Source organism: Hypomesus transpacificus, unplaced genomic scaffold (genome assembly GCF_021917145.1).
Source record: "Hypomesus transpacificus isolate Combined female unplaced genomic scaffold, fHypTra1 scaffold_52, whole genome shotgun sequence".
In the NCBI taxonomy this organism is placed as follows: domain Eukaryota; kingdom Metazoa; phylum Chordata; class Actinopteri; order Osmeriformes; family Osmeridae; genus Hypomesus; species Hypomesus transpacificus.
This window is the reverse complement of record NW_025814031.1, coordinates 600748-625618: the sequence shown is the minus strand read 5'-3', so window position 1 is coordinate 625618 and position 24871 is coordinate 600748. Positions and strand designations below refer to the sequence as shown.

At 41.4% G+C, this 24871-nt stretch overlaps 2 protein-coding genes across 6 annotated transcripts in view; both read right to left on the bottom strand.

Annotated features, from left to right (window-relative positions):
* The window catches only part of sdr42e2 (short chain dehydrogenase/reductase family 42E, member 2), a 28386-nt gene extending 15456 nt beyond the window's left edge, over positions 1-12930 (bottom strand). The window contains exons 1-5 of the mRNA XM_047017317.1: positions 12087-12930; positions 11400-11495; positions 10611-10668; positions 9861-9979; positions 8887-8962 (exon numbers count right to left, since the gene is read on the bottom strand). Coding sequence (XP_046873273.1) covers positions 8887-8962; positions 9861-9979; positions 10611-10668; positions 11400-11495; positions 12087-12560 — 823 coding nt within the window. The 5' untranslated portion in view covers positions 12561-12930. The remainder of the gene's footprint in view (positions 1-8886; positions 8963-9860; positions 9980-10610; positions 10669-11399; positions 11496-12086) is intronic.
* A 6-nt stretch (positions 12931-12936) lies between these two features.
* The window catches only part of vwa3a (von Willebrand factor A domain containing 3A), a 35707-nt gene continuing 23772 nt past the window's right edge, over positions 12937-24871 (bottom strand). Inside the window, exons 21-31 of one of the 5 annotated variants that reach the window (XR_006955827.1) lie at positions 16376-16480; positions 16114-16211; positions 15851-16003; positions 15586-15694; positions 15333-15477; positions 14984-15128; positions 14428-14579; positions 14130-14250; positions 13765-13862; positions 13513-13621; positions 12937-13285 (exon numbers count right to left, since the gene is read on the bottom strand). Coding sequence is in view for 3 of the 5 variants with exons in the window: in XM_047017310.1 (XP_046873266.1) it covers positions 13582-13621; positions 13765-13862; positions 14130-14250; positions 14428-14579; positions 14984-15128; positions 15333-15477; positions 15586-15694; positions 15851-16003; positions 16114-16211; positions 16376-16480 (1166 nt within the window). In the remaining 2 variants the exon portion in view is untranslated. The other 4 variants (XR_006955826.1, XM_047017310.1, XM_047017311.1 and 1 more) reach the window with 4 other exon arrangements.

The window sequence follows — 24871 nt, the reverse complement described above, 5'->3', positions numbered from 1 at the left end:
ACTGAAACAGAACTGGATGTCTTTTTGATTGACAGCGATTTTGTACTATAAAATGTAGCCGAACCTACAGAGGGTTCAGTTCAGTCCCATCGCGGATTTTTAAACTGTAGTTTAGAGACAAACTGCTGCAACCTATTTCTGTTTTTTTGCTTGGCGAAATTGTTAGCCACAATCATTTGAGTACATACTGTTTTTGATCATTTCGATAATCACCTCAGCGTCTCTAAATAGATAGGTTAGAGCCTGTCAACTGGTTGACTAGCTAGCTAGTCTAGGTCTAACTATAATGGGTAAAAAAGCATTGTCAAGTTTGTATGAGTGAGGTCAGTCAGCTCCACGTAGTTTGCCTTTACCATTCAAATGCTAAATTATTCTCTGTTAGCTTTCACCCTTTTCAAGTTGATGTATAATGCTGAGCTTAGGGGATAGTGGAAAGTTAAGGCCGAATCCCAATACTCCCCCTTACCCCTTCCCATTACCCCTTCCCCTTAATTTACCCCTAGCCCTTGGCCCTCGAAAGTAAGAGGTAAGGGCTACATAGCCCTAGGAAATGGGACGCCACTTGGTTACAGGTACGTCGTCTAGCACTATCGATATCTCCAAAGCAAGTAGTGTTATGCACTGATATTAAACGAAATTCGCTGCTAATGGAGTTTACTTAAAACTGTAGACATGCTAGTCAGAGAAATGCGGGACTGTTGTGCAATTCAACACTGTCGCATTAGAGTACCAAACTAGCGATTTTTTTAAACGTTTCAATTTGGAAAATGGTTGCAAATATATATGTTCAGGACTGTGTATAACACAAAACAAGACTGTCATAATTTTTTTATCAATTAATTAAGCCGAAAATATTACATTTATCGGACTCATGCATTAGTTAATGCATTAATGAATGCTAATTAATGCACCCTTATTGTAAAGTGTTACCAAAAATAGTTTGGGTAAGCCACCATATATTAACTACATTGTTTTGGTAAGTCTGTCTGTGAAAGAGGGTGTAGCAGGGTGTATCGAGACTGCCTGGGGGCTTTCTATGTGTGAACACAAGCATGTGTGTGAGTGTTGGCAGGAGACTGTTTGAGACAGCCTGGTGTCAGGTTAACACAAGGCTCCAGTGGTATTGAGCTGTCTAACGCTAAATTTAAACCGATGTCACCAGGTCCCGTTGGATAAGGTTGCACATGGGTTGGCTGAGTTACCATGCCTATCATTACCTCAGTTAAGGTAGTACACACCAGTTTGGGATGAGGAAACACACACACAGACACAGAGGATCCATACAATGGCCGCGAGCGCTCTAAGAACGATCCTAAGAAACTCTTACTGTTAAGAGCTTCTTAACGAATCTGGGAAACGTAGGTAGGCTACCATCAATGCACCAATGCAATCTCCATGCACACTTCTACATTGTGCATAACACTGAATTGAGCAGGTTCTATGTGTAGAAATTAGGGCTGTCAAAGTTAACGCGTTAATAACCTGTTTATGCAATCTCACTTTAATGCGACAAAAAAAAATAGTGCCGTTAACGCAGGTTTCTTTTTGACCCTGGGAATCACCTGTCGTCACATGACTTCGACTGCCGACTGTAGCTGAATGATGGAGGGAGGGCTTTTATGGGAAGATCCATTTCAAAAACTTGTGAGATGGCTCGGTTGACAAAAGTAAGGCTGTGTGTACTGATTGTCAGTTTAGTTATCACCGAAGTACTTAGCCTAAACTATCACCTCATGCAAGCACACAGCTAGCAACAGCAGCGTTAGCTGTAGCAGCAGCGTTAGCTCCGGTAATATCTGGCAGACACCACTTGCTAAAGATGCGAACAGCTGACTGGGTTCAACAAAATAGAAACTGTATTGTTCAATATTAAGGTCAATCTGTGGTTGCCTAAGTATCTGAAGTATTTTTGAGTGAGATTTTAATATTATGGAGCAGGATATCGTAGTAGGCTATGAGACAACATGTGTTTAATGTATTTTATATTCCAGAACAAGTCTAATTTTGTGGATGTTTATTATACAGCAGTATAGTTTGTGAGTGAATACAATTCCCTCACAATTTAAATTGTGTTCCATCTGAACTTGTTATATTGACATTATCATCCAGTTAGGCCTACTTGAAGTTAAGTACAGCCTTTTAATGTTTTTAATGTTTTAACAGATTAAATAGATTAAATAATTTTGCAATTAATTGCGATTAATCGGGATTAATCATATTAAATAATGCGATTAATCGCGATTAAATATTTGTATCTCTTGACAGCCCAATAGAAATATTCCACACTGCTGGCTAGGGATGGGCGTGGTTAATCGGATATCCGAAAATCCTAAAGTAAGTTAGTATTCGAATACCGTTTTCGAATAATTATGAGCGTTTTTGAATAAAAAATAAATAAACATATTTTAATGAAAAACCTTTAAAATAAATGTTAAATGTGCTTTCCATGTGTCGTGAATTCTAATAGTTGTGACGTTAGAAATGCTGAAAACGGTAGGCTAGTATAGCCTACGTGACCCTGCGTTCTGCTGCAAGCCTCCTGTCATTTCGCGCAACAAAAAAACAAAAAAATACGGAAAATGGCTAGTAAGCGGAGCGATATGTGGAGGTGTTTCGATGAAGTTGATGACCAAAAGAACGTTAAATGTAAAATATGTAATGTCAAACTAGTGTACCACAAGTCCACCAGCTCAATGCAAAACCACATGAGGTTGAAACATAGAGAAACTACTTTGTCGTACTCGCAGGGCAGACAAACGCAGCGCCTTATCACCTCATTTTCTACCTCGAAGCGCAGCTGTGACCCCACAAGAAGCGAGCACATCACGCAGTTGATCGCGACGATGGTAACTAAAGACATGCTACCATTGAGCTTTGTGGAAGGACTGGGCTTCCGAGAATTTATGAAATTCCAGAATACAATGTGCCCTCACGAAATGCAATCACTGTGAGGGTCGAAAAGAAATATAACGAGAGGGCCCAAAAGCTAAAAGCGGAGCTTGAAGTCACTGGAAATGTAGCTATCACTACAGACGCGTGGACTGCTCTGACAACCGAGTCATACACAACCATCACCTGTCACTACATCTCCCCGGACTGGGAAATTAGGAGCGCAGTGCTACAGACACGCAGCTCAGACAAAAGGCACACAGCACTAAACATAGCTTCCCAACTTAAAGCAGTGACAGAAGAGTGGGGCATCGCGCACAAAGTGACAGCCTGCGTCCATGACAACGCCAGTAACATGGTGTTGGCCAACCAGGGCATGTTGGAGTGGGAGTCAGTCCCCTGCTTTGCTCAGACGCTCCAGCTGGCCATCAATGAAGGCTTTAAAGTGGCCAGTGTGAGTCGGGTGGTGGGAGCAAGTGGGAGGCTGGTGAGCCATTTCCATCGCAGCACTGTAGCGACAGTAGGGTTAAAAAACAAACAGCAGCAGCAAAATCTGCCTTTACACAAGCTCATTCAGCACTGTCCAACACGTTGGAACTCGATCTGTGACATATTTGAGCGTCTCCATGAGCAGAGATGGGCAGTGGCTCTCTCAGACAGAACCATCACTAAACTGAGTGATGCCAGGACCCTGGAGCTCACGGATGACAACTGGCAAACGATCGAAGACATCATGCCCGCACCCCAGTCTCTAAAGTGTGCTACTACAGCATTGTGCAGCGAGACCCATGTGTGCATAAGCATGGAGCACCCCGTGACACACAGCCTCATGAAAAGGCACCTAATCCCAAACTCTACAGAGTCCCGAAATGTTGGGGATTTCAAGAAAGCAGTGGCAACCTCGCTTAGAAAGCGCATAGTCCTAGACACCTCAACTGACCCCGGTAATTGTTTAATTAATTTAATGTATGTTATTACCAAATTAATGTGTTTATGTATAGCCTATGTGCGCATTATATTTCAAAAAAATAATATACCTGTATGATCCATCCCGGTAATAGTCCATTGCGGTGACAGGCCTAACATTGGATTATTATTGATCTCATACAGGCAAGGCAGCGCTCATTGCCACAGCGCTCGATCCAAGACACAAGCACCTGAACTGTGTGCAACAGCCTCTCAAGAGATGGAGATCAGGGAAAGGCTGACCGAAATGTGTCAAAGTGTCAAAAGCCACACCGATAATGCTCAGCCAGATAACTCTGAGGAGCAGCCGACGCACTCCCGCACCCACATCGCCACTGCAACACTCAACACACTTTTTGGAGAGGACTGCTACTGCAACAGTCAACACACTTTGGAGAGGACTGCTACAAGGATAACGATATCCAACAAAGTGAAGTTGCGCTGTATTTCAGCGAGCCATGCATCCCATCCCAGGCCAACCCACTGGAGTGGTGGAATACCAACCAGGGCCGGTGTTGTATCACCCGATGCATGACTCTCTGGATTGGCACCCCCTCGCGGGAGCGCGCGCGATTCAAAGACTGAAGGATTTCGTCTTGATATCGCATCCAAAAGAAGGGGAGACAGAAGTCTCACATTATACCGTCTTTGTTGTTGAATTCAAGAGAAGGATGTCTGTTATCTGTGTAAATATCAGATGCTATTTTACGCGAACCAACATTCTTGCTCCACGACATCGCATTCTGAGGAAATATACCCCAGTATGATCATGATTATTGCTACACAAAATGTATTTTGAAGTATTTGAAGTATATTTGAAGTATATTCAAAGTATTTCACATGGCATGGCTCTTCATACTAATGTATAGGTTCAAAGGCATGCGATTTTAATGCAGTTAGCCTGTGCGTAGGGTGGGTTTCTTAGACAGGTCGAAAACAACAGCCTTCTGAACCAGAATAGGCTATCAGCTGTCCTGAAAAGGGACCAAAGGTTCACATGTCTACAAAAGACAAGTACTAAAAACAATGTATCAACCATGTATCTACATCAAAAGAACCATCAAATCCTTTTTTAAGATAGGAAATATTATTCTTATTGCATAAGTCAATGAAATAAAGGAAAAAATAAAACATAATAATCCCTCACCTACCATGGACTATTCTGTTTTCAGACCTGTCCACCCTATACATACACATGTATTGGTATTCAATTTATGCTATTAAATGTACATAATGCTGGCGTAGAAGGATAGAAACGTATGCGGGGGAGAGCATTTCATGGCAGGTTTTCCATGGGATGTAAGTGCAATGCACCCCCCGTTAACCCTGACTAGGACAGTGTGACATGCCTGAAACTTACTGTGCTTACTCATACTAGTGCCCTCAGTGTACAGTAAGAATCATTTAATGCTGGGATATACAGAACAGACAATAGAGGGGGGGTGCATCTCACAAAAGGCTTAATGCACCCCCTGCTAACGCTGACTAGGAAAGTGTTACATGCCTGAAACTTACTGTGGTTGCTCATACTAGCCCCATCTTGTGCAATGCACACACTCTGTGAATAACAAACTCCATAAAATTAAAGATATTAAATACAATTAAATAATATAAACCATTTGCAATGCAGTTGCAGTCCCATATTACCTGCTGGTAGGTATTTTGATTTTGGGAAACAGTACAAATGAGCTGACAGGACAACCAATGTCCTGTTGTAGTTATATGCATAACCAATACAATCTAGTGTATGATAAATACGTGACTCCTTTTCGTGTTATTTTCTTTGTTACTAATGTTTATGGAGGTACATCTTCACAAAGTACTTCTTTATGTCAAGGCAGTTCTGTATATCCCAGCATCAAATGATTCTTACTGTACACTGAGGGCACTAATATGAGTAACCACAGTAAGTTTCAGGCATGTAACACTTTCCTAGTCAGGGTTAGCAGGAGGTGCATTAAGCCTGTCGCGAGATGCACCCCCCCTCTATTGTCTGTTCTGCATATCCCAGCATCAAATGATTCTTACTGTACACTGAGGGCACTAGTATGAGTAAGCACAGTAAGTTTCAGGCATGTCACACTGTGTTATACACACACTGTGTGTATAAAGCCCACCAAGGCGGGCTTTATACGATGATGGACAGATGATCAACAGTAACGTAATCACCCACGACACAAAAGAGCGCTTAAGTTGAATTCGTTTTGAACAAACATGGCTACCGCTGGAGATCTGGGATGTTATGATTCTGCCATCGAGTCTGTTTTAGAAGACATTGACAGCGCATTAATTTTGAAAGAGGAACAGAGAGACGCAATCAAGGCATTTGTCGATGGAAAATACGTTTTTGCCGTCCTTCCTACGGGAATCGGTAAAAGTTTAATTTCTGTTTAAACTCTGTTGCTCTGATTGGTTGTAGATCTATCCAATTGAGCAAGAGGCATTTGTTTTCCAGGCTCGTTTTAAACACGCCTCGTAGTCAAAGCCCAACGGAGAGTTCTCAGACTCATATTCTGACTAGAATTATGAGTATGACAACGTCAGGCTAGTTGTTTTCGACCTGTCTGAGAAACCCACCCTACGCACAGGCTAACTGCATTAAAATCGCATGCCTTTGAACCTATACATTAATATGAAGAGCCATGCCATGTGAAATATTTTGAACCTGCTTAACAAAATGCATTTTGATCATAATCATGATCATACTGGGGTATATTTCCTCAGAATGCGATGTCGTGGAGCAAGAATATTGGTTCGCGTATACCGTTTGAATGACGAATTTTAAGGATTTTGTGTTGAAAATAGCATCTGATATTTACACAGATAACAGACATCCTTCTCTTGAATTCAACAACAAAGACGGTTTAATGTGAGACTTCTGTCTCCCCTTCTTTTGGATGCGACATCAAGACGAAATCCTTCACTCTTTGAATCGCGCGCGCTCCCGCGAGGGGGTGCCAATCCAGAGAGTCATGCATCGGGGGATGCATCTTGTGACAAGAAGTAATACAACAAGCCTGTCGTGAGATGCACCCCCCCTGTATTGTCTATTCTGTATATCCCAGCATCAAATGATTCTTACTGTACACTGAGGGCACTAGTATGAGTAACCACAGTAAGTTTCAGGCATCTAACACTTTCCTAGTCAGGGTTAGCAGGAGGTGTATTAAGCCTGTCGTGAGATGCACCCCCCCTCTATTGTCTGTTCTGTATATCCCAGCATCAAATGATTCTTACTGTACACTGAGGGCACTAGTATGAGTAAGCACAGTAAGTTTCAGGCATGTGACACTTTCCTAGTCAGGGTTAGCGGGGGGTGCATTTTGTGACAAGAAGGAATGAAACAAGCCTGTCGTGAGATGCACCCCCCCCTGTATTGTCTGTTCTGTATATCCCAGCATCAAATGATTCTTACTGTACACTGAGGGCACTAGTATGAGTAAGCACAGTAAGTTTCAGGCATGTGACACTTTCCTAGTCAGGGTTAGCGGGGGGTGCATTAAGCCTGTCGTGAGATGCACCCCCCCTCTATTGTCTGTTCTGTATATCCCAGCATCAAATCATTCCTACTGTACACTGAGGGCACTAGTATGAGTAAGCACAGTACGTTTCAGGCATGTCACACTGTCCTAGTCAGGGTTAACAGGGGGTGCATTGCACTTACATCCCATGGAAAACCTGCCATGAAATGCTCTCCCCCCACATACGTTTCTATCCTTCTACGCCAGCATTATGTACATTTAATAGCATAAATTGAATACCAATACATGTGTATGTATAGGGTGGACAGGTCTGAAAACAGAATAGTCCATGGTAGGTGAGGGATTATAATGTTTTATTTTTTCAATTATTTAATTGACTTAAACAATAAGAATAATATTTCCTATCTTTTTGATGGTTCTTTTGATGTTGATACATGGCTGATACATTGTTTTTAGTACTTGTCTTTTGTAAGCTAGGCATCTGAACCTTTGGTCCCTTTTCAGGACAGCTGATAGCCTATTCTGGATCAGAAGGCTGTTGTTTTCGACCTGTCTGAGTAACCCACCCTACGCACAGGCTAACTGCATTAAAATCGCATGCCTTTGAACCTATACATTAGTATGAAGAGCCATGCCATGTGAAATACTTTGAACCTGCTACACAAAATACATTTTGTGTAGCAATAATCATGATCATACTGGGGTATATTTCCTCAGAATGCGATGTCGTGGAGCAAGAATGTTGGTTCGCGTATACCGTTTGAATTACGAATTTTAAGGATTTTGTGTTGAAAATAGCATCTGATATTTACACAGATAACAGACATCCTTCTCTTGAATTCAACAACAAAGACGGTATAATGTGAGACTTCTGTCTCCCCTTCTTTTGGATGCGATATCAAGACGAAATCCTTCACTCTTTGAATCGCGCGCGCTCCCGCGAGGGGGTGCCAATCCAGAGAGTCATGCATCGGGTGATACAATCGCGCGCGCTCCCGCGAAGGGGGTGCCAATCCAGAGAGTCATGCATCGGGTGATACAACACCGGCTTGCTTGTAAATAGACTCCGTACTTGCCTCTCTCCTGAACATGTTGATATGCTCATGTTCATGCATAAAAATGCGTAGGTCTAATGCAGTTGTGTTTTATTTTATTTGTTACCAGTAGCCATGTTGCCTATCGGATATTTTTGCGTTATTCGCCAAGTTAAGAGCTACGTCTGAAGACACATGCGTTTTTTGAAGTTCATTGTCTTTGCGTCATGTTCAATAAATACATGTATCATTCATTTGTTTTCTTTATTTAATCCTTATTTAATCTAATATTTTAACAGTCGTTATCGCCATAATGTGTGGTGGTTCATATGTTTAATGTAGGCCTGTGATTTGCGTCACGTCAGGCTAATTAGGCTACATAGCGAACCGCAGCAGCATTAATAAAAATAGATTATCCGGATATTCGAAAATAATTTTGGATACTATTTGAATAGTGAAATCATGTCAAATCTCCATCCCTACTGCTGGCACAGCCAAAAGAGTGAGCCCCATACCTTTGAGAGAGCACCCATTGGCTGAGAGGACCATCTGGTCAGCAACAGCTTTGGTTCTGGAGTAGTGATCTATGTGCTAGGATAGAAGAAAGTAGCATGTTGATGATCACGAAGGTGCTAGAGATGTACTTGTTGGAAAAATTGAAGATGTAACTGTTATCCTGTAATAAGAATGATTCTGTGTTCAGCATTCCTTGCCAGCAGAGAACCCTCTCCCCACATGATCTATAGATGACACGAGGCTTACGCAGACAAACTGACCTAGGTTGACCATTAGTATGCTAGAGGTGCAATAAATGTGTTAACCTTATCTGTGCTGAGTGAATCATATGGTCAAGCCTAGGGTCAGAGAACTCTGTAAGTTTCCACGTGCACGCGCACTCTGTTTCTGGGATCGATCATATTGACAGCTGATATGCAGGGGAGGAGACTTCTCACCAATATATAGTCTTACTTGAAGACTTGTGAACCAGACAAACTTTGTAGCACAATGGCGTGTGATGTTTTTGTCTCCTTGTGGGCCGGCCACAAGCAATAAAGCTTTCTTAAACTTGTTCACCGACTGACTGTGCAATGCTTGATAGATTAATATTTCTGACAGTACTGTTGGACAACAAAGGAAACGGAGAGTCATAGTAATCTTATTAAATTGGTGCCTCCACACTCATATTGTACACACACAGGTGATGACAAAGTAACACAGCAGAAATGATAAGCGTCTGCCAGTTTAGCCTTTAGCTTTGGACTCTCTCAAAGACAGAGCAGAGTCCGTTACTCTATTCTTTTAAATCACTTCTATTAAATCATGTTAGTAAATTAATTACAGTACATGGGCCACAGTGCCTATTTCCCTTGAAAATCCGATTGAGTCTCAACTAAGTCCAACTACCTTGCATCATACCACTTCAATGTGGATTCATAACTAACATTTGACATCCAGTACAAGCTAAAAGAGTGAGTCTTTCATTCCTCACCATGTCCAGGGGCACACAGGGGACAGAATCCTCGTCACCCTCCTCGATCGGTTTGCCAGCAAAGGCCACGTTGACTGTGCTGGTGTAAACCAGTCTGGGGATACCTCTCTCCAAACACACTGCAAACAGTAGATGATGACACATATACACACATACAGACACAAATGCACAGACACACACAGACATATATACACACACAGACACACTCACAAACAGATTTGTTTTTCTATCCTAGGATGGCCCGACCCTTACCCTAACCTTAACCTTAAATGTAATTGGAAAAAATAATTTTAAGCTATTGCAAAAATGCCCCACAAAGTTACATTTTTCAAGTTTCACTTTACTTGTGAGAACATTTGGTTCCCACAAGGAAAGTTAAACAAGACCACACACATACACACAAACAAACCCATAAACACACACACAAAACACTATCTAGCCATGCAACTGAAGTTGAGAGACAGTCCAATATGTCTAATGTGGTTTACAACCGGAGTCAGTAAGGACCAAGAAAAGGCTAAGCCATGATCAAATGTTTTGTGTATAATTGTTAGTTTGCCACTTCCAAGGCTTTTGAAAACCAAAACAATACTATGCTCCTGCCATAACGTACCTCCAGGGGCACCTTGTGCCTGATTACCATCTTGGATGGCTCAGAACAACCCACTGAGGACTGTTATCCGAGGAATGATCTGAATGGGCATTTAATGGGTGGTGTTGAGGGTGATGTGCTGGCTGTTGAGTAATCACCTTTAATGACGTTGTGTGTCCCTCCAACATTGACAGACTCCACCTGCTCTTTCCTCAGCTGAGGAAGACGCAAAGAAAAGAGAACATTTTTCATTCCGGACTATGTTTGAGAATGTTTTCATTATAGTTTGGAGGCAAAGCCTGCAGCAGCATTAGCCAGAGACACCTGTTGATAGCCTGATGTCAGTCTGTGTAAAATACAGGATGTGAAAAACCCCATCAACTCAAGAGATGCTGGAACTTGTCGGTTCACATTGTAGATTTCACTTACTTTACTACACTCTCTGAGAAGGTGATTAGAGAAAGGCATGTCGAAACTTACATACATTTAAGACATATCTCTTTGATCTTGCTTATCACTCACTGTAAAATGTATTTATTTAACATGTATGGAACATTTATTTATATATGTGTCTTTTAACCCCCCCCCCCCCTTTTTTTTTGTGTTACCTCCGAGTATGAAATGCGCCATACAAATAACGTTTTATTTTATTTGATGAGTTGATTATGTAACCTAAACCAAATAAGGAGGATAAAAACAGGCAGACGAGTCTTCTTAGGGCAGCAGATTTCCCAAGCTGCCACTCTGGTGGGATGGATGTTTAGCTTAGGCTAACAGAGTCCTGAAGAGCTGTGTTATAATTTATTATAAATGGACACCTGTTTGTGAGAAAGCCCTTCTCCTAGCACAGGACGGTAGGTGTTGAGGGAGGGTCATGCTCAATAATGATGTAAAACTTGTTTGCAGGGTGGTGTCTTGCATTTGAGGATGTGCTCAAACAGCCTAACCTGTTCTGGGCCAGACATTCCATACGAAGCTGTGTGGAAGATACAGTTCACCCCCTCGCACACCTTATGGAGAGAGTCATAGTCACGGATGTCATTCTGTAAAATAAAAACAATAATATATATATTAGACAGATATGTATACAGAATATACACATATCTATAAATATATATGCATATTCATTATATACATGTGTATATACAGTATATATACTTATATGTACCCAGTAGATATTATAACTCAATAGCAGAATTGGGGAAGTTAAAATAATTTGATGCTATTATGAATATGTGTGTATTTATAAAGAACTCCATTTGATACGATGGCAGCAGAATGCTCCACCTGCATTTCATGTGGAGACATTCAATAGCTTGAACACAGTAGATGGCATACATGGGTTGCCAATTATATTATTGAAACCATGAGAGAGGCCGGTACAATTAAGGTGAAGTGTCATGAGACTCCACCTGTAACCTGAATCAACCTGCACGTGTCTTCTCTGGCCTGGTCAACACCTGGCGCTATTCAGGTGGATCACTCACCTGTGTGTGTTTTCAACCACAGGCCGACCAGACGACCACAACCCTAACTCTACCACACCCAACCACAGCACTACACACATGAGAAGAAAACAAACTGACTGATGTCCCTCAGTAGAGTTGTGTAGAGTTGTGTTTCATGTTTAGTACCTGATGGAAGAGGGCTCCATCGGGAGTCTCCCAGGGTGGCTTGTGCAGATCCAGCAGGACCACCTCCACCCCCTGACTGGCCAGCGCTCGGCCCAGCTTGAATCCAAAATACCCTGCTCCCCCTGTCACCAGCACCTTTCCTGCTCCAACCCCAGCACCTCTCTTGGCCAGGGCCATTCCGTAATCCAGTCTGGAAGCTGCACACTCTGGGCTGCTGCACAAGGCAGGCACCCTGTTGGCCCTGTGCCGGGTTTCTGTGGCTGGGGCGGAGGCCATGGCTGAGGCCAGAGCTACGGCTGGAGCTGAGCTGCCCATCCAGGCCTGCTGGCTGTAGGGGTGGTAATTGTGGTATCCTTTGGCATGCAGGCGACACAGCCCAGTTCCTGTGTCAGGGACTGAGATGCTGGAGCAGAGCAGCTGCTCCACCTGATACATGGAGCCGCTTTCTTTCATGCTGGGGGCGCGCAGTTCCATTCACTGATGCTGAAAGGATGAAAAACTGGAGGGAAGATGACAAAATAAGATGTCAAATGTTTTTTGTTTGTTTTTTTTACATTAAGAAATAAACGACATTTCTCATTTGATTTATTATTTGACATTTGTCAAAAAAAGTTTATTATGGTTCTGTTACTGTATCCTATCAATAGCCTACTGCAGAGAACAACGTGAAGCAATTTTCTAATATTCTGAGACTTTGACAATAACTCTATTATAGACATTTAGTACAAATTGTATTGGATTAAACGTGTAGAGAAAGCTCATGTTTACTCATTGAATTATCTCATCTCATTGAAATAAGAACACCTGAGATAGCGACGCGCTTGTACAGGTGCAGTCGTTAATTTTCAAGGGTTTAAAATGAGATTAAACCGAAACGAAAACATAACGAATGATCGTTGATGTTGTATTCGATCCAATTCAGTAGAATGTAACGTTTGTCTCATTTTCGGAATGTCAGTATCCTATTTCGATCATTTCGATCACTATGTCCAAGACACTCCGTGACTCAGATTAGTACCGCACGTCTCAAAACATCCATATTCAAATGTTGATAACCATTTCGCCTATCCTCCGTGTGTCATAAATCCATTGAGTTAACAGAAAACAAATATTCTCTGTACCTTTTCCGTGGACCACTCTCCTATGTCCCAAAGGTCTGCATATACCTCCCTCCACCTGCCAATCATCTGTGGTCTTACCTGTAAGGCGTTCACCGTAAACTCTTGAAAAGGCTCGCATGCTACACAATTGCATCCAGTTCTTTTGTGAAATGGGTTATCTGATATGGTATATATTTTACATGGACGAAATGCATGTCATTTGAAACACAAAACTTTAATGTCATGAAAACGTCATGTCTTTATTTAAATCTGGATTTTTAACAGTGTATTTCAAATTTAAAGAATAATATGATCATTTTTAATACCATACATAAAAAAGCAAAGTCTTCCTCTGCACTCTGTACAGTTGGTAACCATGAATCTTGTTGCCAATATTATTTTGTTTCTGGATGCTTCTTCACTGAGATGATTTCTCTGTCAAAATATGTGGAGAGTTTAGTCATACATTTCCCTGTATCACAATAACCATCACCACAAATAATGAAATTATACAGTACAGAACAGTTAAGAAAGTTTCTAATCTGTAAATTCCATTTAGACACTGACTGCATACAAACCTGAAGGCCAAGGCCTGTTTCCGGAAACATCTTAATTTTTCTATTTCCTGTGCTAGACTCCTTAAGTCATCTCCCTCAAAGGAGGGAAGGACTGGTTCCTGTAGAGGTGAGGACAGGTTTAAACACAATGTTAGCACTATCTACAGTAGATGTTACACAAATCTGAAGATCTGGAGCACCTGACGTCTACCTACAGCATGGGGGACCAACAGCACCAATAGTCTTGGGCTAAATCAACACGGTTTGTAATCAACAATTACTTTAAGAGTCAAAGGTTAAAATCATGGGCCAAGCCATGGTTGAAAAGAACAGTTATGAAATAGCTACTGACACATTTTCTTTTTTCACTCGCTACATCAACTCACATCTCCATCACTGTCGATGGACAGGAAATCCCCAATGATGAGTGCCTCTGCATCGTCAGGACAAAGGTGGTACCGACCACTAGTCTGATGGGCCAGCTTCATCAGGAAGTCGTTGGCCACACTGTGAGGACGATACACAGTGTGTCATACAGTCACAATGCATGCAACGCTTCTAGTATTTCCCAGTCAATAAAAACTGAGTGCCAAACTGCAACACCAAGTAATGAGATACATGACACCCAAACATACTGTGCATTGTAACTTGTTAGATTTATGTGAGTGTTGAGTACCGTGGTACCTATCTGTGCAGTTGTAGGAGACAGTGTGGATGGTGATGTGTTTCCCTGAGGTCAGTTTCTCTGTCTCTGTGAGGACCAGGCTACAGCTGGAGTCAGGCTTCCCATCGCTGAGCACATACATGCCCAGCCTCTCTCCAAACCCGCAGGCAGTCTAAAGGGCACAGGCATGCACATGTCCCCTTTCAGTACTGTCAAATAACAGGGGGATAGTTATTATTGGGGAAAAGTGTATTACAGGTTTTGTTTTTCAGGGACCTTCGATTTCTGAATGACGTTTTTCATTGTCCCTGTGCTGCTCTACTAGGACTGTCTTTCTCAACCCTGGTCCTCAGTACCTCCTGCCTTGCATGTCTTAGATGTTTCCATCTTCCAACATACCTAGGTTGAATGAATGGGTTGTTATCAAGGTCTGCAGAAGCCTGAAGACGACTCATTCATTTGAACCAGTTGTGTTGTGGTGGGAAACATCTGAGAAATACAGGTCAGGGGGTCTCATCTGTTGAGAAAGGCTACCTTAGGTCATGGTGTTCCATGGGCATGTTCTGGACGTCCCACCTGTAGGGCTTCCAAGGTCCTGGTGCCTCCGTGGGTGATCAGCTGCCCTGCCCACAGCACAGCGTCCCAGCACGCTTCCTCCGAGGGCTCCTGCAGGGTGGGGCGCCACACCTTCACCTCCTCCGAGAATGCCAGCAGAGAGAACCTGGGGGGGGTGGTTATTCTATCCAGTGTGATTCATGACATGATGAACACATGTAGTCCTGCTGTGGCGTGTAGACATTGTGAGTAATTTTGGTGTTGTAAGGAGTCTGAAGTAAAATACGTTACATTAAATAAAAAATAAAAAAGAGTTGTTTGATCTATGGTAAAATGACAAAGTCCTTTTTACAGCTGAGCAGGGTGCTACCTGACTCTGTTGCGATACAGCTGATCCCAGACCAAACAGGCTAGATGCTTTCTCAACTCCCCCAGGTGAATGGCCATGGAGCCAGACACATCCAGCAGGATGCACACCTCCCTCTCCAACACCACTCCAAACATACTCCTGCTACCTGAGCAAAAAAGGTGGCAAAAAAGTGCATTAAGATTCATGAACAGCCGTCATTTCAAAGTGGCTACATGAAGGAGGAATGTGAGTGGGCGGTGGATTAGCCTGAGACCAGAGAGCAGCCAGCGGAGCCTCTGTGTGTAGCGCTGCAGCAGCCTCTCTGTCTGGGTCAAGTACTGGTGCAGCTCTTTTGGGGTCAGCAGGAGGTGCCTGATCGCCCCCTGAAACACCAAACAGCACAGAGGGGGAGACAGGCTGAGAAAAACTGCCAGTTTTACACCAAAATAATTCAAATATTGATATTTCTGGATGCTTGGCACTCTACAAAAAAATTTACATTTAATTGTCATTTGTATCTTAGTGTTCTATTGACTCACGTTGATGTGGACACTGGGGAAGGAGGAGCAGTATTTGGAAGAGACGGTCTTGTAAACTGTTGGGATCAGATTCTTCTGATGGGTACAGTCAGGTCCTGATACCAGTCTGTGAAGGTCCAACTTCAGCTTCTTAATCCCAAAATGCTTCAGCCACTACAAAGAATACAGGATAAGGTAAAAGTGAGGAAAGAGTAGAGACATATGAAACTGAATGGGAGACTGAATGATCAGTTGGTTGGATGATTGGCATGTCTGTACTGTGCCTGTTTGGTAGAACATATCTGTTCTTGCTTAGGCAGGGTCAGCGGAGGGTAAGACTTCCAGGCGCTTTTGGGTTTGGGGAAGGACTTAAACACCACACCTTGAGTTGTACAAAGACAAGTCACACAAAAGAGATGGCAGAGTGATGAAATTATATAATTTAGTATGTAACTGCTAACCAAAATCAAGTGTGATGTATAATGTCATATTCACACAGTTGAACAAGACACACCACGCACACACACGAAGACACACACACAGTACCAAAGTTGTTCCCATCTTCCAGGTAAAATACAGACTGGGAAACCTCAAGTTCCTTCTTCTGCTTGACGTTGGCTCCCACTGGACTCCATCCAATCATAGGTTGTGCTGCATAACAAATAAACAATCAATCACTCATTCTATCAATCTGATCGGTAGGCATGAATTCCTAGATAATCACTGGGATTTATAAGGTTGAATCTAACATAGTATGATCAGAGTGCCAGTGCTCAATGAGTAAGGTACTCCCACTTAACCATGTTGATAAACAGCTAGTGTGGAACATTTGCATTAGTCAATTTCTGTACAGTATTTACCAAAATAGCATTGCTAACATCAGTATCCAATAATAACAAGAAAACTATTTTGAGTGATGATGTTGTGTTGAAAGTATAGGGCTGTATTGGCAGCAACCTGAATGATCAAACCCCTTTCTCATGGGTCACTCAGACATTTGTCTGGGACAGTCATTCATTTGTACCAAAGGGACTGTAATGTTAAATGACAATCACACCTTCTAGCAAACACCACTGGAGAGGTGGTCTCATCAGATGAAGAGGAAGGTGAACTGAGGATGACTCTGAAATTATCATGAAAAGTTGTGTTCATGTAAATAAAGTTCTAAACTGTTTTTAATGTCATGTTTGATATATTTTGTTTCTTATTTAATGTATCACATTCTGGTAATAATTTGAGTGTTTTAAAAGTTTTATTTACAGGGTTTACAGAGTTTGTTTATACAGTAGTCCAAAATGTGTTTACATTGACCCTTGTCTTGCAAGGGCGTCATTTTACATAAGAATTACAGCAAATGTTTTTACTTAAAAATAAACTAAAATGTCCGGTAACAGGAGCAAAGCTCCTGTTACCCAGAATGCCCCACGGCAAGCTGAAAAGCCATAGCCATAGAAAAAGATCAATCTACCAGCAAACTTGCTTCGGAGACACTGAAAATGAATGGGGTTCAACGGTGGAAAATACAATGTCTGGAACTATAGGTCGCATGAGACACGCTTTACTTCTGCATTCCTCAATAACAATGGGAGTCTATGGAAGTGTGGCAACTCTCTTTTTCTATGGCTCTGTGAAAAGCTACAGAGTTGAGGCAGAGCCTGTTTAAGGAGAGCCTACTCACTCCCTATGAAGCCCCATTGTACCGAATTTTGTTGCAATTCCACCAGAGTTCCACTGGGAGTGATCGTGTTAGAGTGCAAAATGAATGGGAGTCTATGGAGCTGAACGGCTACATTTGTCTCTTTCACCTGATTGTTGTTGAGAAATCTCAGATTTGATTGTAGTTTTTGCATGTTCAACATAGATTACGGTTCGAAAGTTGAATGACAAGTTGAGTACTTGTGACCTTTCGATTTCTTACAGGGTAAGTCGTTGTTGCCCATAACACGCTAGCATTCTGCTAACGAATGCTGATTGGTTAGTGAAGGAGTGACTACGACCAGAGATCCCGCCTGATGGCATCCGATGCAGAACCAGAATATCAGAGCATTAGCAACATTAGCAACAACATTAGCAAACCAAAACTCTTTCTAGCATGTGTATGGACAGGGAGAGGCTACCCTGTCAGCTGTGTTGTCGATGCCTCGAGAGAAAAGTGGCAGTAACCAGAGCTTGCCATCAAGCAGTATCTCGGGCCGTACAATGTTTATGACGTCAATGACATTTTAAAAGGCTTTTTAGAACAGAAAGGCGACTTTAAAAAAATATATCCCCCAGCGGTATGTATTTTTTTTGCCTCCCCTTTCAAATTCAGAATTCAAATTACTAGACAAAAAATGATATCCTCATTCTGCACTTGACCGTTAGCGCCCTCATATGGAACTAAAGTGGAACTGCAACCGGTTCAGAACCCGGAAGTTTCCCCGAGACTTATGGCGCTAGAAAGTTGACAAAAGTATCTGAATTTGAAAGATCAGAAATATTTGTGTGTCGAATTTCATAAAACTTAAATATTTTGCTGTTGAATATATAATATCTGAATTATTTGTATGCCGAATTTAATAAAACTGAATTATTTAGATGCAAAAATAGGCTACACATTCCTAAAATTCAGATTGCAGGAATTCAGATTCTTGAAATTCAGATTGCAGGAATTCAGATTCTTGAAATTCAGATTGCTGAAATTTAGATTGCTGAAATTCAGATTGCAGAAATTCAGATTTTGTCTGAGCTAGGCCAAAGGTGAAACAGCTTGCTTTCACAGGAAAAAGTAGACGATTTCAAAATGACCGAACTTTACCTCAGAACAAACTGAGTTGCTAGTTGGAGGAAGACCCAGATCACACATACGTGTCTGGGATAGCATACGTCCCGATGTGTAGAAGTAGGGAGGACAAACCCGTTTGAGCGTTTTTCCTGAAATACGTTTTTATTAGTTATTCCTGGTGAAATTATGGAATTAAATGACATATTTACAATATTAAAATACGTGTGCACAATAATATAAACAATATTTGCTAAATGTAGACGTTTTTAAAGGTTTTGAATTTTACCTCGAAGCTACTTCCATTAATCAGCAGTTTGTGAAAAAGAGGCTAGTTTTACAACAGCGACTTTGGATGTAAACTACTTGTTAGCCAATATGAGTGAGATATGTATACAGTTACATTAACAAACCTCTTGCTTGTGAAGTATTTTGTCTTAAATACGAAGGGAACACATTAACAATTCTAAAATGCTTGACACGCCAAATTTTGTCTTTTTTTGACAAGCGTCCCTGAAGCTCAGATTCCGAGTCGAGTTCCATGAAGCGTTGCAGTGAATGGTTGCAGGCACTCATCGGACTTAAACTCAAATAACTCAAATGTCCCAACTGGAAAATTTTAGCGGTTTCACAGTCCTGTAGAGGACATTTTTCTGAACAGATTGACATCAAGTTAAGGTTGTGGCATTAAAGTTCAGGTTAGTGGCCAAGGGTGTAAAGACCACTCGGCTAATTACAGACGTCTTAAACTGTTAAAACGCCAGTGCCACATTCGGGACGGTATTCACACAGGCATTGGATCAATCCTAGTTTTCGGGCCTACTAGCTCGAATGTTTTTAGATGTTTATCTGCTACAAATGAATGAGTTGTCTAAAAAATGAGTTGGAACAAAATACCACTATTAAGTGTGCCCTTTGCGCCCCTCCCCCCACCTGTCTGGGCCAGGCTGCTGCTGTAAGTTGCTAGCCAACCTTTACTGAGGGGACTGTTTGAACGCGCTGGAATAAAAAAATGTTCATCTTTATGTATATTTTAGACCACAGATTCGTAGATGTACGTTTCCACTATATGTTAACCGATTTTAAGGGCGATCGGATTAAATGAGCGAAAACAAGGCACATCTGTCCATATTTTGTTAGTGAAGCAGGGAGAGGAATGCTCGTGGCAAGCTAACTGGCTGGGTAGAGCGATGGGTAGTTTGTTAGCACTCAAAATGTAGCTCTTAAACAGGGGCACTCCTAGGACATAAGCTCGATTATAAAAAATCCCCCAGCTGGGAAATGTTCGCGGTTTTCACAGTCCTGTAGAGGAGACCTTCATGAACACAATGACATCAAATTGAGGCTGTGGCATTCGTCGCCGTTTGGCTTCCTAAACAGCAGTAGAATTACAAGTTTTTCTAAACCGCGTCGCGTACAGCATTACAGTGAGCTACACTGGTTTAAAACTACAGGTATATAAGGACAATTGTACCCATGAATTGTTTACTAGTAATATAATGTCATAATAAATCATAAAAGGTTCATCGATATGTGAGGCATGTTTATTATTTTAACGATTGAAAACGGATGTATCACAGACCGCTATCGTATATGTCGTTAAACAGAGGCTAATTACGCTAACGACTCAGTCATCAAACGAAAATTGACTACTGTTTTCGAAAGTAAATGTACTGATAATATCAGCGTACATCGTACTTTACATTAAATATCACAATTGTGTTTTTTATCACAATGTTAAATGAGCAATAAGTTCAGTTTGGCATTTGTTGACGCTTGGAACTCTCCGTTGTGATTACATTGAGAGCAGAACGTTTGTCCTCCCTAGTAGAAGATACGTCGGCAAGATCTAGTATGGAGATCGTTGGCATTTGATAGAAACTGACTTCCAGACGATGTGTGGACGATTAATCAAATCACACCCGGCAGCACTACGGATATGTTAACCATAGATAACTCCTTATATCTATGCTGTTAAATACTGTCCGATCTCTCAGACAGCAAATATTTCCCTATCCATAACCGATCTGAAATGTCACTTAGCAAATGAACATAGCCTGAGGCTGAACGTTGACTTTAATAGGAATAAGGAGACAATGAAAAATATGCTTGACCATCCAAAATTGGCTATCAGCAATACAGTAGCTAGCTAGCGTGACTTGATTCAACCAGGATTTTCTGTGTGGGTATTATAATTAAGAGACACAATTGAAGTTCATCATTTTATACCAGGCTGGATGTTGCCATCAAGCTCTTAAAAAACTAAGAAAAGAGAACAACGGAACATAGGCTATAGCTTTGCCAGTTGTTCCGCGTCTTCCATCGGTCTCCGCCACCCTCCGACTCTGTCTCGACTCACTTGGTAACAGTAACTGCCGATTTTGGCAGAGGATTTTTTACAAGTTTCATAAGCACTTGCTCCATACTCTTCCTCCAACGAGCAACTTAGTTTTTGTTCTGAGGTAAAATTCGGTCAGAGAATGTCTAGATTTGTTCGTTCTGAAATTGTCTACTTTTTCCTGTGAAAGCAAGCTGTTTCACCTATGGCCTAGTTCAGACAAAATCTGAATTTCCGTAATCTGAATTTCAAGAATCTGAATTTCAAGAATCTGAATTCATGCAATCTGAATTTAAAGAATCTGAATTCACACAATCTGAATTTTATAAATTTGTATTTCTGGATCAAAATAATACAGTTCTGTTAAATTCGGCATAAAATAATTCATATATTATATTCAACATTAAAATATTTCAGTTTTATGAAATTCGACATACAAATATTTCAGATCTTTCACATTCAAATTCAGATTCTTTTGTCAGCTTTCTAGCTCCATAGAGAGTGGGAGTTCTCCCCATATTAGACATTCTCCGGTTAAGGCCATTGCACACTGAGTCCGAAATTTTCATATGCGTTTTTGACCGTTTTCGTCAGGCTAAAATTCGTCACGCACAGACACCTTGCACACTGAGTCAGATGCGTATTCATTAAACGTTTGGAATAGAAACCTGAAAAAATACTAAATGCATTCGTCAAGCAGTGAGGATGGTTTTGTTGCCCTCTCTTATTAAAAAGAGAAATATTGGGTCCATCCAATCCTGACGTTGCGCAGAGAGGAAAGAGAGATTTATCTCCTTATAGGAGCTCAGATATTATCCGGAGAAATTTAAAATTTACCACCGAATGTCAGTGGATCAGTTTGATGATTTGCCTGAAATACTGGAGCAACATATACAAAATAAAAAATAAAAATCCGTCAACCAATCAATCCTGAACAGAGACTGGCAGTATGTCTAAGGTATGGACACACACACACACTATTGAAACAAACATTCAATACAACACAATTATTTTGTGTGCTATAATAATAGGATATAGCCTATTATTATAGCACACAAAATAATTGTGTGCCATAGACATAATGTATCAACTTGTCAGACGCCATTCTGGATTTTGTCATTTGCTTGTACTGTGGCTCTGAATTGCCAAACGAAATATCAAAATGCTGGCTACGGATGCGAAAAACGCAGAAAATCGAACCCGATCCGAAGTTTTTTTTTTACGGACAAAAGTTTTGGAGGCAGTGTGCAAGCGTGATTGACATAAAGTGAGGTCGTATGAATTTTTTTACGTGCAAACATTTCGGATACGAATTTCGGAATCAGTGTGCAATGGCCGTCAAAGGTTTAATCTTAGTTAGATAAGCATTGTTTGGAGTTTTGTTGTTGTGTTTGTTCTGTTTTGATATGTGTAATGTGATGGTCTGTAGTTTGGATACATTTAGAGTGACGATTGGTTCCAGAGCCAGTTGTTTAGTTGGGAAGCACGGGTAAAATGCTGTGTTGGCCACGGCCACGTTGCCCCCCCCCTCCCCCCTTTATCCAAAGCGACTTCAAGAGAGAGCTTTACAAAAGTGCATATAGGTCAATGATCATAAACAACGAGATAGCCCCAAAAAGTAGACGAGACGTGAGCTCGTATTTATTTTTTTACGTGCGAACATTTCGGATACGAATTTCGGACTCAGTGTGCAATGGCCTTTAGAGGTAGAGACAGTCCATAAGCTGCAGCCAGATTTGGTCACAGGTCTCCCTCACAATCTTCCCTACAGTGCTGATGCCCAACCGAAAACTGCTGGCGATTGTGGTGAATGAGTCCCCAGTGCTCAGATACCTAAAATGATATAGCCTATTATTTAGCACACAAAATAATTGTGTTGTATTGAATGTTTGTTTCAAGTGTGTGTGTGTGTCCTATGTTCTAGCAAATTATCAAACTGATCCACTGATATTCGGAGGAACATTTTAAATTTCTCCGGATAATTTCTGAGCTCCTTGATAAGGACATGAAACTCTCCTTCCTCTCTGCACAACTTCAGGGTTGGATGGACCCAATATTTCCTATTTCTACAAATGTTTCTCTTTTTAATGAGAGAGGGGAACAAAGCCGTCCTCACTTCTTGACGAATCCATTTAGTATTTTTTCCGTTTTTTCCCCGCAAACGTTTAATAAATACGCATCGGACTCAGTGTGCAAGGTGTCTGTGCGTGACAAATTTTAGGCTGACGAATACGGAAAAAACGCATACGAAAATTTCGGACTGAGTGTGCAATGGCCTTTAATGCCTAAACCTCACAGCCAATCAGAGGCAGAGTAGGGAGAGGTTTACAGACCCATCTTACATCATCTAGTAGAAACAATTTTAATACAATATTAAAAATGATGTCTATTGGATGTGTGTTAGCTTTACAGTAAGTGATACTTTTGACTTTTGCTTTTTAAAGTAGTTCAACACAGGTAATCCTGTTTATTTAAAACTTTTTTATGATGTATGCTATACAAAAAATGTATTTATGGTTAAAGCACAGATTTTACATAGATCTAGCCTCTTAATTTTGCTCTCAAAGTGCACCAGATTCATGCGTTTAACAAAAAAATGTAATACATTTTCTACTTTTTTACCGCTGACCTGTTTGCATGCCTGTTATTAGCAAGGGGGTTTAGCACTTTTGCAAGGCACTGTATTCATGTCACATTCTCATTGGAGGCTGAGCACCCCTAAAGGGCTGATCCTAGAATCGCCCCTGGCTACCAGTACTGAGCCAGAGCCCTTCTACGGAGAGCTTGTCCACTCCCTATAGACCAATTATTTGTTTGTAAACATTCGGGATATGCGCGCAATGTGGTTGCAGAAAACCGGGAAAGGATAGCATTTAAAATGGCAAAAGAACCACACGGATAATACCAATAGTTAGATTTAAAAAGACCAAAAAGGTCGATGAGGACAGCGTTTAAGAGAGAAAGCGATTACCCATTGAACTGTCGCATCAGAATATTGATTTGGGTCAAGAAAGTCTTGAAATTTGAGTGAGAATGTAGCCCGGTACAGACCGCATAGTCGAGCGCAACCATGTCTTCACGTTTTTTCAAAAAGTTCATAATTTTACATGTCAATTCTACATCTAAAAAGTCGAGCAGGGCAGCTTTCAAGAGATATGGGAATTCTGCTTTTAGCCAGCTGGTCCGATTTTTTTCAGATTTGTTTAAGCTGGCAATCTGAGTGAGACTGCGTCCCCGTTACACTGTTTTAGCCTTTAGACGTTAGCCTCAGTCAGACTCGCTCACTGGCAGTGTGCACAATGTTGTATTTCACTCCATTCTACACCAGAAACGCCAGGGAGGACTGCCTAATGTAGATAGGAGCCTGATGAAGATAGCCAGCATCTCGGATTTCTTTAACCGAGCCTGTTTCATTTGTCATTTGCCCGAGAAAGCGATCTCCGTTAGCGAGGCTAGTTTTGCCCAATCACTTGGTCAGGCTAATTAAGGGTCAAGTGACTTTTGTGCATACACAAGTGAAACTTATTTGTCCAAAGGCCAAGAGCCTCAAAAAGTTAATATCAAGCCCTGCAATCCAGTGGCCAGAGATTTTATGATGACACGATCGACACTTAAAGTGTAATAGACCGGGGAGAAGTTCGTCTTTTACAACCGACATGCGCAGTTGAGCCTGCTTGACAGTTGTGTGACGTAGGGTAATAATTGGTCTATTAAGCCCCATTGTACCGAATATGGTTGCAGTTCCACCAGAGTTCCACTGGGGGTGATCGCGGGCAAGTGCAAAATGAATGGGAGTCTATGGTTAGACGGCTAAATTTGTCTCTTTCGCCTGATTGTCATTGAGAAATCTCAGATTTATTGTAGTTTTTGTAATTTCAACATGGATTATACAGTTTGGTCCGGATTTGAGCATTGGCAAAACTCAAGCTGTCAGAATAAAACC